At 33.6% G+C, this 13,373-nt stretch overlaps 1 protein-coding gene and 1 pseudogene across 2 annotated transcripts; one reads left to right on the plus strand and one right to left on the minus strand.

Annotated features, from left to right (window-relative positions):
- Positions 1 to 2,092: 2,092 nt before the first annotated feature.
- On the minus strand, positions 2,093 to 9,015 carry LOC143625743 (ceramide kinase-like; annotated as a pseudogene). The gene is made up of 13 exons (XR_013152326.1): positions 8,965 to 9,015; positions 5,984 to 6,109; positions 5,095 to 5,238; positions 4,621 to 4,788; positions 4,454 to 4,546; positions 4,273 to 4,365; positions 3,934 to 4,135; positions 3,422 to 3,506; positions 3,189 to 3,338; positions 2,968 to 3,069; positions 2,556 to 2,822; positions 2,390 to 2,456; positions 2,093 to 2,300 (listed from the first exon to the last, which is right to left on the minus strand). The product of XR_013152326.1 is annotated as a ceramide kinase-like (transcript).
- Positions 9,016 to 9,980: 965 nt separating this feature from the next.
- Positions 9,981 to 11,538, plus strand: LOC143626913 (uncharacterized). Its single transcript, XM_077096848.1, has 5 exons — positions 9,981 to 10,104; positions 10,214 to 10,361; positions 10,444 to 10,670; positions 10,752 to 11,009; positions 11,075 to 11,538. The coding sequence occupies exons 1-5, from the start codon at positions 10,063 to 10,065 to the stop codon at positions 11,378 to 11,380; spliced, it is 981 nt and encodes a 326-aa protein (XP_076952963.1). The 5' UTR covers positions 9,981 to 10,062; the 3' UTR covers positions 11,381 to 11,538.
- The last annotated feature ends 1,835 nt before the right edge of the window (positions 11,539 to 13,373 follow it).

The raw sequence follows: 13,373 nt of genomic DNA on the forward strand, positions 1-13,373 counted from the left end.
GTGTTTTAAACGTCGTGTTAGTTTGCAAAGAGGTGCAATGCACTGGTAGGTTAATTAATAATAGTATTTCCATACTCAACCTACTAGTTACAGAATTAACATTTAGCTAAACTTTAAACAAAACTTTAACAAGATTGATCAAGGCTAAACCAACCGTATACCTTTTGAATTGTAATGGCACGTAACTAACGAGTCGTAATCCTTATTAAAGAGACTCAAGATGAGATACTGCAAATCTATATCAACTTAATTCTTGCCCTTTTAGAACTATTTTGTTTACGCTCTAAGATTACAGATATCGTTTCATCAAAATAACATTCAGCAAAACGAATTGTAAAAATGTCTCGAGTTAATAGTTTCGCTCAATTAGTTACCAGTAGAGAATGAAAACCAATAATAGATTAACTGTAGACAATCTTTGTACTCTGTGGTGAAACAAACTCGGTTTCGTGATGAACATTAGTATATAATTCTCATAATCTACAATGAATCAATCTAGTAAGTGTAGAAACATGCGAAAAAGTACCCATGAATTAAATGTCAAATAAGATTTCATAGGCAATAAAGCATTGATATTTCATAAAACACAAACCCAAGTTAATAAAGCATTATATCAAACACTTAACTTCTTCAAGCTAAAAACTTACCTCTATAAGAAAGATATCAAATGACGAACCATACGCAAACGGCAATTCACACATAGGTTGGCCGCAATTTAGAAATTGTATTATTGTCGTTTAGAACGAACTTAAAGATTGGACATACCGATGAACTTCTGTGTGTCCCGCTCTACTAGGACAAGCCCGATTGAATAGCTGCTTAAAACTCCTATCCCGAATATTGTACCTTACGATCTTCGTCAATAATCTCAACACCATGAATGTATCTTTTATCTTCTTGGCCTCTAACAACATCAATGACTTTAAATTTGTGAAAATGAGGGCTTGATGGATGTTGGTAGCTCATGATCATATCTTGACAAAAACCCGGAAGATCATCAAGCCGTACTTTGTACTTGACAAACCACCCCGAATGGTCCTCTAGCATCTCATACACATTTAGATAGAAACGGGATTCATGACAAGCGGTATCCACCAGATGCAGATGGCCTCGAGATCCCCCAAAGTACAATGGCAAACACCCGTCACCATAACGTCCTTTAGCAAGATTTTCCGGTTTTTTTGATTCTGGCTCTCCTATTTACCATTTTGTGATGGTTTGAAGACTGAAGTGGTGTTTCTAAGCTGGTTTTAATGGTGGAATTAGGTTAACTGAATTTGTTGTATTAGATGATTAGTTATCAGGTAAATATAAAAATATAAAGTTATAATTGTTATCACACAAGTGATATCTTCTACAAAATATATCTCCAAAGGGAATTTAAAACCAACGTTATCATGTAAAGGTTTTAATCAGCAGCCTCACAGCTTCACTGATCCAAAATTTTGGTTTTCGTGTTTTTTAAAACAGTTCGGCTTTGGTTACTTTTGGTTCGGTTTTTTCAGTTTTACTCGTCTTATTGTTAATTAATAATTAGTTGATTTTTATACATTTAATATTTAGGTTATGTTATTTATTTAATTCTTATAAATAACTTAAAATAAAAAATACAGAATGGAAAATTTATAAATTCGGTTCTGGTTCAGTTTTTATTTATTTATTTATTTATTTTATTACATGCAAAATCAAACCGAAAGTTTGGTTTATATGAAAAAATATAATAAAATCGTCAGTTTTTGTTTTAGTTTAATTCCCCTATTAAACTACCAAATCCATTGACTGAAAATGTCCCGTTGACTACCTTTGACTTCCTGGTCAACTCTGACCACCAAAGAGTCAACGGAAGTAAAAAAAATCAACCCTTTATAACATTTGCATGTATACCCTAGGCCTATATCTTTCAAAACTATGCATAGTGATGCAAGGCTGATAATAATCTTCATATACATGACTTGAGTTTGAATTTTGTTTATCCATTTATTCTCTTTTAAAATCAACCCTTTTAAATTTTAACGATTTAAGAACTTGAAAACTATCCGTTTTGTTGGTTTGGCAAAAACCGGCTGACTTAAATTTTTACCATGTGAATTATTGTTCTATAACACAATATCCAAATAGGATAGTAATACAAGGGTACTACTGTCATTTCACAATCGATGAAACTATGTTTCAGGACCAGAAGCAAACACATTAACAAGCCCGCGAAAGACTTGTGCAGATAGTTTGTGGGCCAGAAGAACCTCACCATCAACGTTCCACACGCTCTCTTCCCCAAATGAAGTGAATGTGAACGTTGTCGTCTACACAATAAACAAAAAATTAACCCGACATTGCACATGAACAAAGAAGACGGTTTATATTAAACAACAAAAGTAACGAAAACTTGTACCTTATAATGTTCCGCAAAATCAAAGTTCAATGGATTTCCACCCTTCCTTGCTAGTTGCGTTAGGTGCCTACACGTCGTAAATAAAGATAAAATAGTTTTATTTTATTTTATTTTATTTTATTTTATGTTTAACCATTTGACCAGTTAAAATATATTAAAAATATACCATAAATAAAAAGCGCGTGGGCAGTCTTTGATCAAAATAAGATGCAAGAACCCGTCTGAAAGATGCGCATCAACGACTAAGCCATCAGGCGCCTTTTCATTTCTGCACGAGATAACCGCAGCACCAATACTAAGAAACCGTCCTTTAACTGTAACCAGCTTTGATTCTTGTTGTGGGTCCATCGTTTGATTTGCGTTACAAATGTGACACTTGGCACGACACGGGACCCTTTTGGGGTCCTTTGGTAGGCCCCAACATGTCTTTAATCTTTTTCGGTTGGCCTGTGTATCGGTTTTCTCTGGTTCCACTTTCGTAAACGCTACCTCTGCCTCGTATGACCATAAAAACAAAAGGGTCAGGTTTTGAAGTATTAATAATGACCGCGAAAACAGTTGTAAACATTAAACACTACCTGTGTTTAAGAAACACTTTTGTTCCTGCATAATCATATCTTTTTGGCCCCATCCATCGATATTTTTCGCTTTCTTTGATCACATCTCCATAAAATCCATATCTAGTAACATTAAATAAAATTTAAAAATATACCCAAAAAATAATTAATGATAAATGTAATTGAGAAAACTACAAAAAAAAGAAATTACATCACACGAGGAAAAACGTTTAAGAGTCTACCCAGCAAACGAAGCAGTATATCGTACACGAGGCTCGTGTTTGGATATTTGTGATGTTTTCCATGTTACAATCTGAGCTATATCCAGGCGTATTCTTTTACCAGTAATAATTTGCAATGCTTATGTAACAGGATCCCGAGCTCCAGTTGTGCTGCAAGACAATAGAATATCAAGTTCTTGACATTATATGGTTAAAAATTAAAATTATATAAAATCATTTGACATGAAAATTACCATATGACAATAGCATCGGTGGACCCGGAAGGAATAAGTCCAAAGCGAAATCGATCATTCGGGAAAGAAATCTCGGGATCTTGGTCTTGTTAGAAGATTATGTAATATTGAATCAAAATAGGATATGGTAAAATGACCAAAAAGGACAATCATATTTATTGTTAGCATATAATGTCATAATATGACACCTTATTTCCCATCAACTATAATTATAATTTTTTTTCCATAAATTATGCATAAGTTAATAATAATAATAATAATAATAATTTCACCTATAATTCAGTATATTAGAATTTTTTATGATGTATAACTTTTAAGAAAAATAAATGTATATCATTAGAGTTGAAAAAAACCAAATAGACTTTTGCAGAATTCATCAATAAGTCCTTTGACTAAATGTTTGACTGATTATATCCCTAGACTTTCAGAAACTAACAATAAAAAAACTTCAATTTTGGAGACTTAAATCACATATAAGAAGGACTTCATCCTTAAGTTCTGCAAAAACTTACAAATATTTGGAACCTGTGATGATTCATCAAGTGATGAACTTAAGAGAGGTGACTCATCCTCACCAGAAGGCAGCGGTTGGTCAACTATGGCATTATGGGTATCAACTGTTTGACCATGGTCCGGTGTGACCGGCGGATATGGAGCTTTATGCCTTGACAACAGAACACCATTTAGAATCTCATTAAAAAGACCATCACCTCCCTGAATCACATCAGATATAATAAAGTTCAAATAACAATATATATATATATATATATATATATATATATATATAAATTAAAAAAAAACAAATCCCTATAAGAATTATTTTATAAAGTGTTTAGAAATACAAAACTTACAACAGAAACAACTCCATCATATGAAGCAGGCTCCATATTTGTAATAGAACTCATTGCATCGAAAGCATGACCTGCGCGCTCTGTCACAATAACCTATAAAATAAAAGTTATCAAGATGAATTCAGTAAACCAAAAAATAGTTGAACACACGCCTTTATTTATCACAAACGTTGTGAGGTACCTTTATTTTTATATCGGCTTGAGAAAAGAGCGGAGCAACGTTTTCCCAAATTTGACGCCCGCTTCCTTTTCCACTCCCCAGGTTAACAAAAGCCTAACCAAGATTTATAAAAAAATAAGAAAACGATCGTCATTAAGAGTAAGTGACGAGCTAATTATTAAACATACCAGAAGATTCTTAGGCCTGTCGGTTTCCATGCCAAGCAACGTGTTTAATTGATTAACCCATGTTTTACATGTTTGCTTGTTGTCATGACCAAAAGTGTAAACAACTGGAGTCAAACGAGAAGGTTGACTCTTTGACATTTGGACACCGTGCACTCTGAACCTGTATATCTGCAAGAAACTAAACGGATTTAAGGTAGGCCCATAAAAGGTGTCGAATTTAATGAATATTTAACTGTAACGGGCCAAACATCTTGACTACAGCTAATCGTTTGACCCGTCGCTTTACTTAATTCATGTTGACCTGTTACTAAACAATATGGCCCGCTCATCTGTTCACTTCTAGTTTTACTTAGTGAAAGAATCTTGGCCCGTTTGACTAGTACTATATACCCGTTTGAACCATAAACCATTGACTTGTTTGAACCATAGCCCATATTAACATGTTACCCAAATCGATTGATACGACAAACAAACCTCGGATAAATGACCCGACAAGCATCCTGCATTTTCATGTACGAAGCCCTAATCAGTGAACTCAACAGCATAAACCTCCGAAATATTGATAAAAGTATCGGTTTTGGAAGCATATAGTATTCCTAAACAACTTGAGCTGTCCTCCTGTTTATTCAAGACAAATTAGAACAAAAGCATAAAGTCAACATTGCATACTTATGTGTAGTAGTTACTGACACAACACGAAAATAATCATGTTTCGGGTTGTCATGTTTAATTCGTTTAATTCATTAAATAGGTTGTTTAATCCATTCTAAACCCGTTTAAAAATAAAATAAAAGGTTAAAAAACATATATTTTATAATTATAAGGTTAACCTGCCAACCTGTTTTTGACACATTTACAACCCGACAATTCGTCACCTGTTTGACTAGTTTTGATAGTCAATAAACATATGGGTTGTGTTCTGGTACAAATACAGGTGGCAATCTTGGCCCAAAACATTTCAAATGGGTAAGTTTGAGTTGCTTTGAAAATTATATGGGCTGGTTTAGGTCAGATTTTTTAACTAAAAGGGTCAAATTGGTCACTTGAAAAAAATTAAAAAATCATAACTCAAACTATAAATTAAAAAAAAAGGTAAAAAAAACTATTTTTTCTCCGTTGTCGTCGTTCTAAAATAAATAAAAAAATTGACCTGAAACCCGTTCCGTCCCGAACCAAAAAACCCTTTCTTTAATTGATCCGTTTCAACCCACGGCCCGTTTCGACCCAACCCATTTACCACCCTTAATTTGAAGTGATCTGAATGTGTTGAGCTAAAAAAAACTGTAGGATTAATATTAACTATAAACAAGTATGAGCACGAAACAAACCAAATTCATGTATTGAATTAAGAATATAAACTAACATTTGAAGTGGATTCCGTTGAGTTCCAAGATAAGACATCTGGTTTAAGTGTAACAACAACTTGTCCAACTTGATCCATGAAGAAATTAGAAGCCAAAGTTGACTGAGAATCATCATCACCGTCACCCTTGAGTAGGGTTCAGCGCGTCGTACACGGAACCTCTTCAGCTTCTAGGTCCCAAAGCTTCGTTTTTAGCAGGATTGGCTTTGCTGTTCAAAAGGGGTTGCGGCGCAGCTTGTTGCCCGTTTGCCTGCCACTTTATTGTAATCGTTTTATAGTAAATTATATAAAACTTCGATTTGAATCTGGGTTTCTCTGCATATCTGATAAGACCCACAAATTTAAAGATATTATTATCGTTTGTATAATGAAGCTGTTAGTAGTTGAAATGAGGATGTTCGATAGAGATCTAGTGAAAGGTTTTGTAAAGTCAAAAATCAACTACTTTTTCGGGTCAAAAGGGAGTATATGAATATTCATAAATATAAAGAGAGGACTCTGGTTTTTTACTTGTGATTTGACTAAATCTGTTGTTTAAGTCCGGTAGTTTCAAATTTATTGTTTCGTCAAATCGTTTTGTTTTTACTTGCAAAAACTTGACCGAACTAACTCTGTTTGTCAAACCACAAGTACGAAAACCGTAATTCTCTCAAGTATAATATGATATGATATGATATTATATAAAATAATATGACAATTAAGCTTTAGATATAGAGCTCAAAACGAGTCAAGCTCGAGCTCTCGTATATTAATTGAGGAGAGCCCGGGCTTGGATAAACTCATTTTTCACTGCTAGAGCTTTTCAACACTATGTAAAATCAAACACTTTTAATACACGAATAATTTTAAGTGGAGAATCAAAGATATTTGAGAAATAATTTGTTTGTAGTGTTGATTAGATAATAGATATAGCGGTAGAGACGTGTTTAAGAAATCATAGCCCCATACCCTATTATAAAAATTGTTCTATACTCGGGTCGTAACCACAAAACTCGTTGGGTAACTAGCTTTTGGTATCGGGTATGCCCATGGGTTTCTGTTATTATATGTCGAATACACATACAATAAACCAAATATATTATATATCGTTTACACTTAAAATAAGTTGGGCTGATATATGGTCAAAACACAAGTCTACTTTCTTACATCCAAGGCAATAATTTATTTTTGTAATTTCTTAACGGCAAACCTTTTTGAAAACTTATGATATTTTATGGGCATTGAGATGAAAATAAACATGTCGTTTCAGTTTTCTTAAGTCTTTTTTTATATAGCGTTCGAAACCATATATGATATTCCTGAGATAAAAATGTTAATAATTCATACTAATTTTAACTTTATAGAGCTGACTCACATAATAACACTATCAAGGAGGAAGCCTGTCATTATGGAAAAACCCATTGAGTCACGTCTTCTTAAGTCCTAACCCAGTAACCCATAATCTTATTAGGCCTTTTCAAGCCTGCCTTGAGAAACTAGCTAGCCCACAAAAAGGTACTTTAGTTTCATCCGAATACATGAGAATAAAAACGAAAGGCCCGTAGCGAACCATAATAACATTATCATGATTCCTGTCTTCCTGATATCCCTCAAATGTTGTTTTCATAACACATGCTAATTAATTTTATATAATTGAAAATTTTGTTTTAAGTTACAAAATCCGTTATTAGAAACGTACATTTGTACACTATTTAGCTTTTTTTTTTTTAAAAAAAAAGTATTAGATTTTCTATAACAAATTTAGATCAAGTTTAATATTAGTTTTATGTCATAAAAATTGTTTTATAATTTTATAAATTGTTATGTGGAACTCATGAAATTAAAAAATATATATTTTTGATTTTTTTTTTCAAATTGTTCTTGATCTCTTTAGTAATATCATCATCATCGTACTCAGTATATCCCACCAATAGCAAAGCTATGGTAGGGTCTGAGGAGGGTAAGATGTAGGCAGCCTTACCTCTACCCCATAGGGATAGAGAGGCTGCTTCCGGTGAGACCCCCGGCTCGATAGTAGTTTTGCATCAAGCCTTGGACATAAGGCACATAGCACTCAATCATCGGGACACTGGCTGATCGGTGCATGTACCCTTATCTTTCAGCTATCAACGCCACTACATGATGCCTGATTAACCGTCCGTCACTTTTAACGTTATTTTCACGAGATTAGTAAAATAACGTCAAAATTAGTGCAATTTCACTTTTGCCCACCCGAGGGTTCACACATATATATATATCATATGTGCACACCGCAAGCAGGGCTATGATCCCTTTAGTAATATAATTTAGGTAATTGGTGTTTGCATTACCAATGAAACTTACATTTTTTCTTTAAATATTTTGGAGGCCATATTAATAATGCATGTACTATGACAATATGCTTGTACCAATAAAAGAAGCATATATCGGCCGGCATAGTATGATAAAATCATAGTCCCTTTCAAAAAAGGAAAAAAAAAGGATGTTTTGAACTCTATCGACTTGGCGGCTTTATGGAGGATGACACTTGAATTGTAGGTGTTCCATTCATGTGTTCTTTTGTCAATTGTCATACTAACTATTAGCCTATTACATTAAAAGAAACATAATATATAAGATATGACATTTAACACAAATTTAAATATTCAATTACACGCAACACAAAATAAAACGAGGTGATAATGATATGTGATATAACCTAAAGAAATATATATGTGTAAACTATAAGTATAAGAGCACCGACAATAAGAGGTTTGCGGGTGTTGTCAGTCAGACGTGGCACTGGCGAGACCAAGTTGGAGGAGGGTTGATGTGGGCTAGAAGTCCGTGGCATAAGTCCGGAAATCAGAACCAATGTCGGACGAGGTGAGGTGGGCCCCATTTCAAATAGCCCCAATGGTTTAATGACTTAATCAAGAATACAATTCTTTATTTAAAAAACGGCCTTTTAATAGCTAGAATTTCTTTTAATAACTAATAAATAGAAATAATAAAGCACATACCTTCAACCATTTATTATTACCATACTGTACAATTCTCATTAAAACATCCATTTTCAACATAAAAATGGATGATTACACCCCATTTCAATCGATATCACAATTCCAAAAGCAGGTCAATTGCAGAAGTACGTGATCATGTGGCGGTTTGTGAAGATTTGTTGTAAAAAAATGGGTGTTTTTGAAAGAATTTTGGAAGCTGATGAGGCAGTTTGTGAATGCTTGAGTTCTCAATGTTTATAAATTCTATAAATTAGTGATTATGATATCATATATGCAAAGGATACTTGTAGAGGGTAGGGTTGAGCTCGGGACAATACATATATCCATATATATATATATAAACATGATCAAATACATTTTATTCTTAACATGAAAATAGTGAGAACCAATTTGTTGTTATTAGTAGGTTTACTTTTATAGGTGTTTGCTGTTATTTTATTTTCGTATTTGCTAATTTTTTATTATGAGACGTTAAAAATATTTGCTGATTTATATTTTGTTGTTATTATTAGATTTTTTCTTTTGCTGTTATAAGTATATGCTGGTATTTGTTGTTATTATTTTGTTCTTAATTTTTGATTCTTTTGTTGTAATTTTAGGTTTTTTTCTTTGTTATTATAAATAACTGTTCATGTAGATTACTATTGTAGTTTGTATTGTTTCTTACGTTTTCATATTTTTTTAAATTGGTATTGATTCCTACGTTTTCATGTTAATATTAAAATGTACATGAACCTTCCCCTATATATATATATATATATATGTATACCCCCGTACTTGTAGTACCCGATTGTACCCATACCAAAAATCAATAAAAACATGTACCAATACTCGTACCAAATTTTTCGATACGAAGAATGAAATAACCTTACACATCACAACAGAAAGCTAGTTATTCATTTCACAAAGTACAAGTTGCAAAAAATCAGTTTTCTTATAACATAAACTATAAGTAAGTAATTAATAGGTGACATTGACATTGCAAAATGCCATAAAGATACTCCAAGAACTGAGACCATATAGTCCTAGCTAGCAACAACTATATCTGATCGAGTCATCACCAATTCCCAGTATTCACAAAAATTATTCAGATTTACAATGGTTAAAGCAATTAGACTTCATGAACATGGAGCCCCTGAGGTATGAGTCTTCTTCTTTGTGTAAATAGTTAATATTCAAGCAATTTCGGCTCCGATTCTTGGCTTCTTGCTAGTGTTTGCTTATTAATGTAATTGAGTTGATGGTACAGATGATGAAACTAGATGATGTGGAGTTAGGAGAACCAAAAACCGGAGAAATCAAAATGAAAAACATCGCGATTGGAATAAACTATCTAGACGTTTATATGCGCAAAGGTCTACTTATTGGTTACTCTCCACCATTACCTTACACACCTGGTATATTAGTTTTAATTCATTATCCAAATCATGATTAATATTGGTTAAAATTTAAGTTAATTAACTTACTATCAAAATGAAGGTATGGAGGCTGCTGGAATTGTAATAGCAATAGGTCCAGAAGTCACCAGTTGTAAGGTTGGAGATATTGTGGCATATGCCGGTTTCCCAGTGTGCGCGTACACTGAAGAACAAATACTTCCAGCTGAAAGAGTAGTACAAGTACCGCCATTTATCGATCCTATCATAGCTGCCGCTGCCATCTTTAAGGGATTAACCGCTCAAGTGCTAGTCCGCAGCTGCTTTAAGGTAATTCGAATTTTCTTTTAATCAATTAATTTCTCTAACTTTTTTAAAAAGTATATATAACCACCATTTGGCTATATCCAGGTTGGACCTGGGCATACAATACTTTACCATGCGGCGGCTGGAGGTGTGGGATCTTTGGCGTGCCAATGGGCGAACGCGCTTGGGGCTACAGTTATTGGGACCGTTTCAACAAAAGAGAAAGCGGTTCAAGCGAAGGAAGACGGATGCCACCATGTTATTATCTACAACGAAGAAAACTTTGTTGATCGCGTTATGGAAATCACATCCGGAAAAGGAGTTGATGTAGCCTATGACTCTATTGGGAAAGCCACATTTGAGGTAACTAAAAGTTGTAACAAAACTTAATCTCATAATTAATTAATTAATTACTTGTGGTTATGAAGGGATCGTTGGCGTGTGTGAAGACGTGTGGATACATGGTTTCGTTTGGGATGGCATCTGGAGAACCCGAGCTAACGTATAGGCACCTTACATACAAATCGGTATTTTTTACCATTCCACAGTTTTTGCTTTACACAGAAGCACGTAGCGACCTCCTTGCAGCTTCAGATGAGGTATTCTCTAATATCGAGAAGGGGACCCTGCGAGTTCGGGTCAACCAGTACCCTCTATCGCAAGCGGTCCAAGCCCATTCAGACCTTGAGAGTCGGAAAACAACGGGTTCCATTGTGTTGATACCAAATAAGTAATATTTTTTCGACAATGCCTAAGTGATTTTCATAAAAATGTGTGTTATTGTGCAGTTTCATTATACTTTGTTGTTACATGTTATTTTTCTTCAGGTTTGATATAAATGAATATAAATGTTTGTTTGTTTTATTTTTATTTTTATTTTTTGGAGGAAAAAGGCTAAATTGGTCTTTTTCCTCCGAAAAAGACCAGATACGTTCTAGTATTGTTTATAAACAAACAAAAATATCTAGTAAAATCCTACTGATCATAGCAGAGTTATTGATTGCTTACGAGCATTTCATTTATCAAAGGGGATAGAGAGACCGCTACTGAGACCCCGGCACTAAAAACATTAACAAAAAGCGCGTTTATATAAAACTCAAATGGAAGAAAGTTTATTATAATATCAAAAATTATCTTCAAACATTACAAACAGGCCTTCATTTGTAACCGAAGCGTAAAGTCCAGTCTAAGTAACCGACATATCAACTGATAGTCAGAAATAGAAAACGTAACCGGAAAATTTATTTCCACAGAAGAACTCAAAATACAAAATAATTGGGCATTAGGTATCATATTAGTACTCAAGGTAACAACACTATAGAACCTGCGTTTTTTTTTACTATCCATGTCTGAATTGGCTCGGGCCGCTTGTGACAAAGGGTACTTGTGATTTACACTAACCCGCAGGACTCTCTTCTCAATATTAGAGAATAGCTCTTCTGAAGCTGCGAGGAGCTCGTTTAATTCTTTCATGTAAAGCAATTTTTCCTCTCCAAAGGTTCAAGTTGAGATCTTCTTGCTTTTGGCTTTTCACGTCTCAGCTGAGAGGTCGCGAATAATATCCCTCATCGACGGCCTAGATTGTTGGAAGCCATATTGAGGCTTTTGACAGAACATGAATCAGAGATCAGAGATACCACATTCAAACCACTCTTTGTAATTCAGTAGGCTAACTGAAATGACCTGATAGCTCACCTATAACTGTTGGGAAATACTGTCCATATTTCTTCCTTTCCTGCAAAATAAAAAGAGGTCAAAGGTTTAGAAATCTTATTACAACTATAAAAATAACAAACACCAACAAAGTGAGAAAGGTGTCAATAGCATAACTGTCTTTGCTTTAGAATATTTTGCCCATACAAAATTCAAAATCGAATCCAAAACATAATACCAATGACAAAGATAAGTAAAACATACCTTAGCAATTCGAAGCACTGGATTGGAGAGATGCGATTCTTGAACAAAAATAGACAGGTAGTTGATTAATATATGAAATAATAGAGTAAATAAACAAAATATTGAAATATATTAGACTTTGAAGATCGATTTGCAGACTTACAATGCTTGTTTTAAGTCATTTTAAATCATAATATTTTTTATTAAAATTATATTTTAATAAAGGCTATTGTTCTCATTAAAAATTATATTTTTATAACTTTATATAATTTTATTCTTATTATATATATATATTAATTTAGAGATTTCTGTTATCTCACATTTCTATACTGTTCTTCTCCTACCTATTTTAATGCATAAGGTACAAATAAATATTGCTTAGGTAGTTACAAATGAATCTTGACCACACACGTTAAACCTGCCTAGTTAGTACAAGTTCTCACAGCGGCCACACCTTGCAATACCTTCATTCTCTTAATCTCCAATTCTAGTGGAGTCTTGGCCTTCTTTTTTATGCAAAGCCTCTTAACACGTGTCAGCCATAGAGGTTGTCTGCTTATGTGTCATGAATACAAGCTCTTCACATTTACTTACTATATATTTTTTTTCAAAAAATAAAAGCTTCTTTTGGAAGCTTTAGAAAAAAACAACCGTATCTATTTAAAATTTCAAGGTATTTTCTTCTTTCCAAAACCCTAATCCACCATCTCTCAATGGAATCAATCTGTTCTTCTTGTTCATCAAATGCAAGGTTATTGATGAACGAAATTGAATCAACCTGTTCTTCTTCATCAAATGCAAGGTTATTGACCAAGGCTTGTAAATCTGTTA

This window comes from Bidens hawaiensis, unplaced genomic scaffold (genome assembly GCF_021521415.1).
Source record: "Bidens hawaiensis isolate Kalapana, Puna unplaced genomic scaffold, B.hawaiensis_p1.1 tig00000458_1, whole genome shotgun sequence".
In the NCBI taxonomy this organism is placed as follows: domain Eukaryota; kingdom Viridiplantae; phylum Streptophyta; class Magnoliopsida; order Asterales; family Asteraceae; genus Bidens; species Bidens hawaiensis.

What these genes read in the sequence shown, in the direction of transcription:
- LOC143626913 (XM_077096848.1), top strand. Translation starts at nt 10,063, where the DNA reads ATGGTTAAAGCAATTAGACTTCATGAACATGGAGCCCCTGAG. An exon ending in TAGTCCGCAGCTGCTTTAAG is followed by an intron (nt 10,671 to 10,751) that starts GTAATTCGAATT and finishes GGCTATATCCAG; the next exon opens with GTTGGACCTGGGCATACAAT. An exon ending in TTGGGAAAGCCACATTTGAG is followed by an intron (nt 11,010 to 11,074) that starts GTAACTAAAAGT and finishes GTGGTTATGAAG; the next exon opens with GGATCGTTGGCGTGTGTGAA.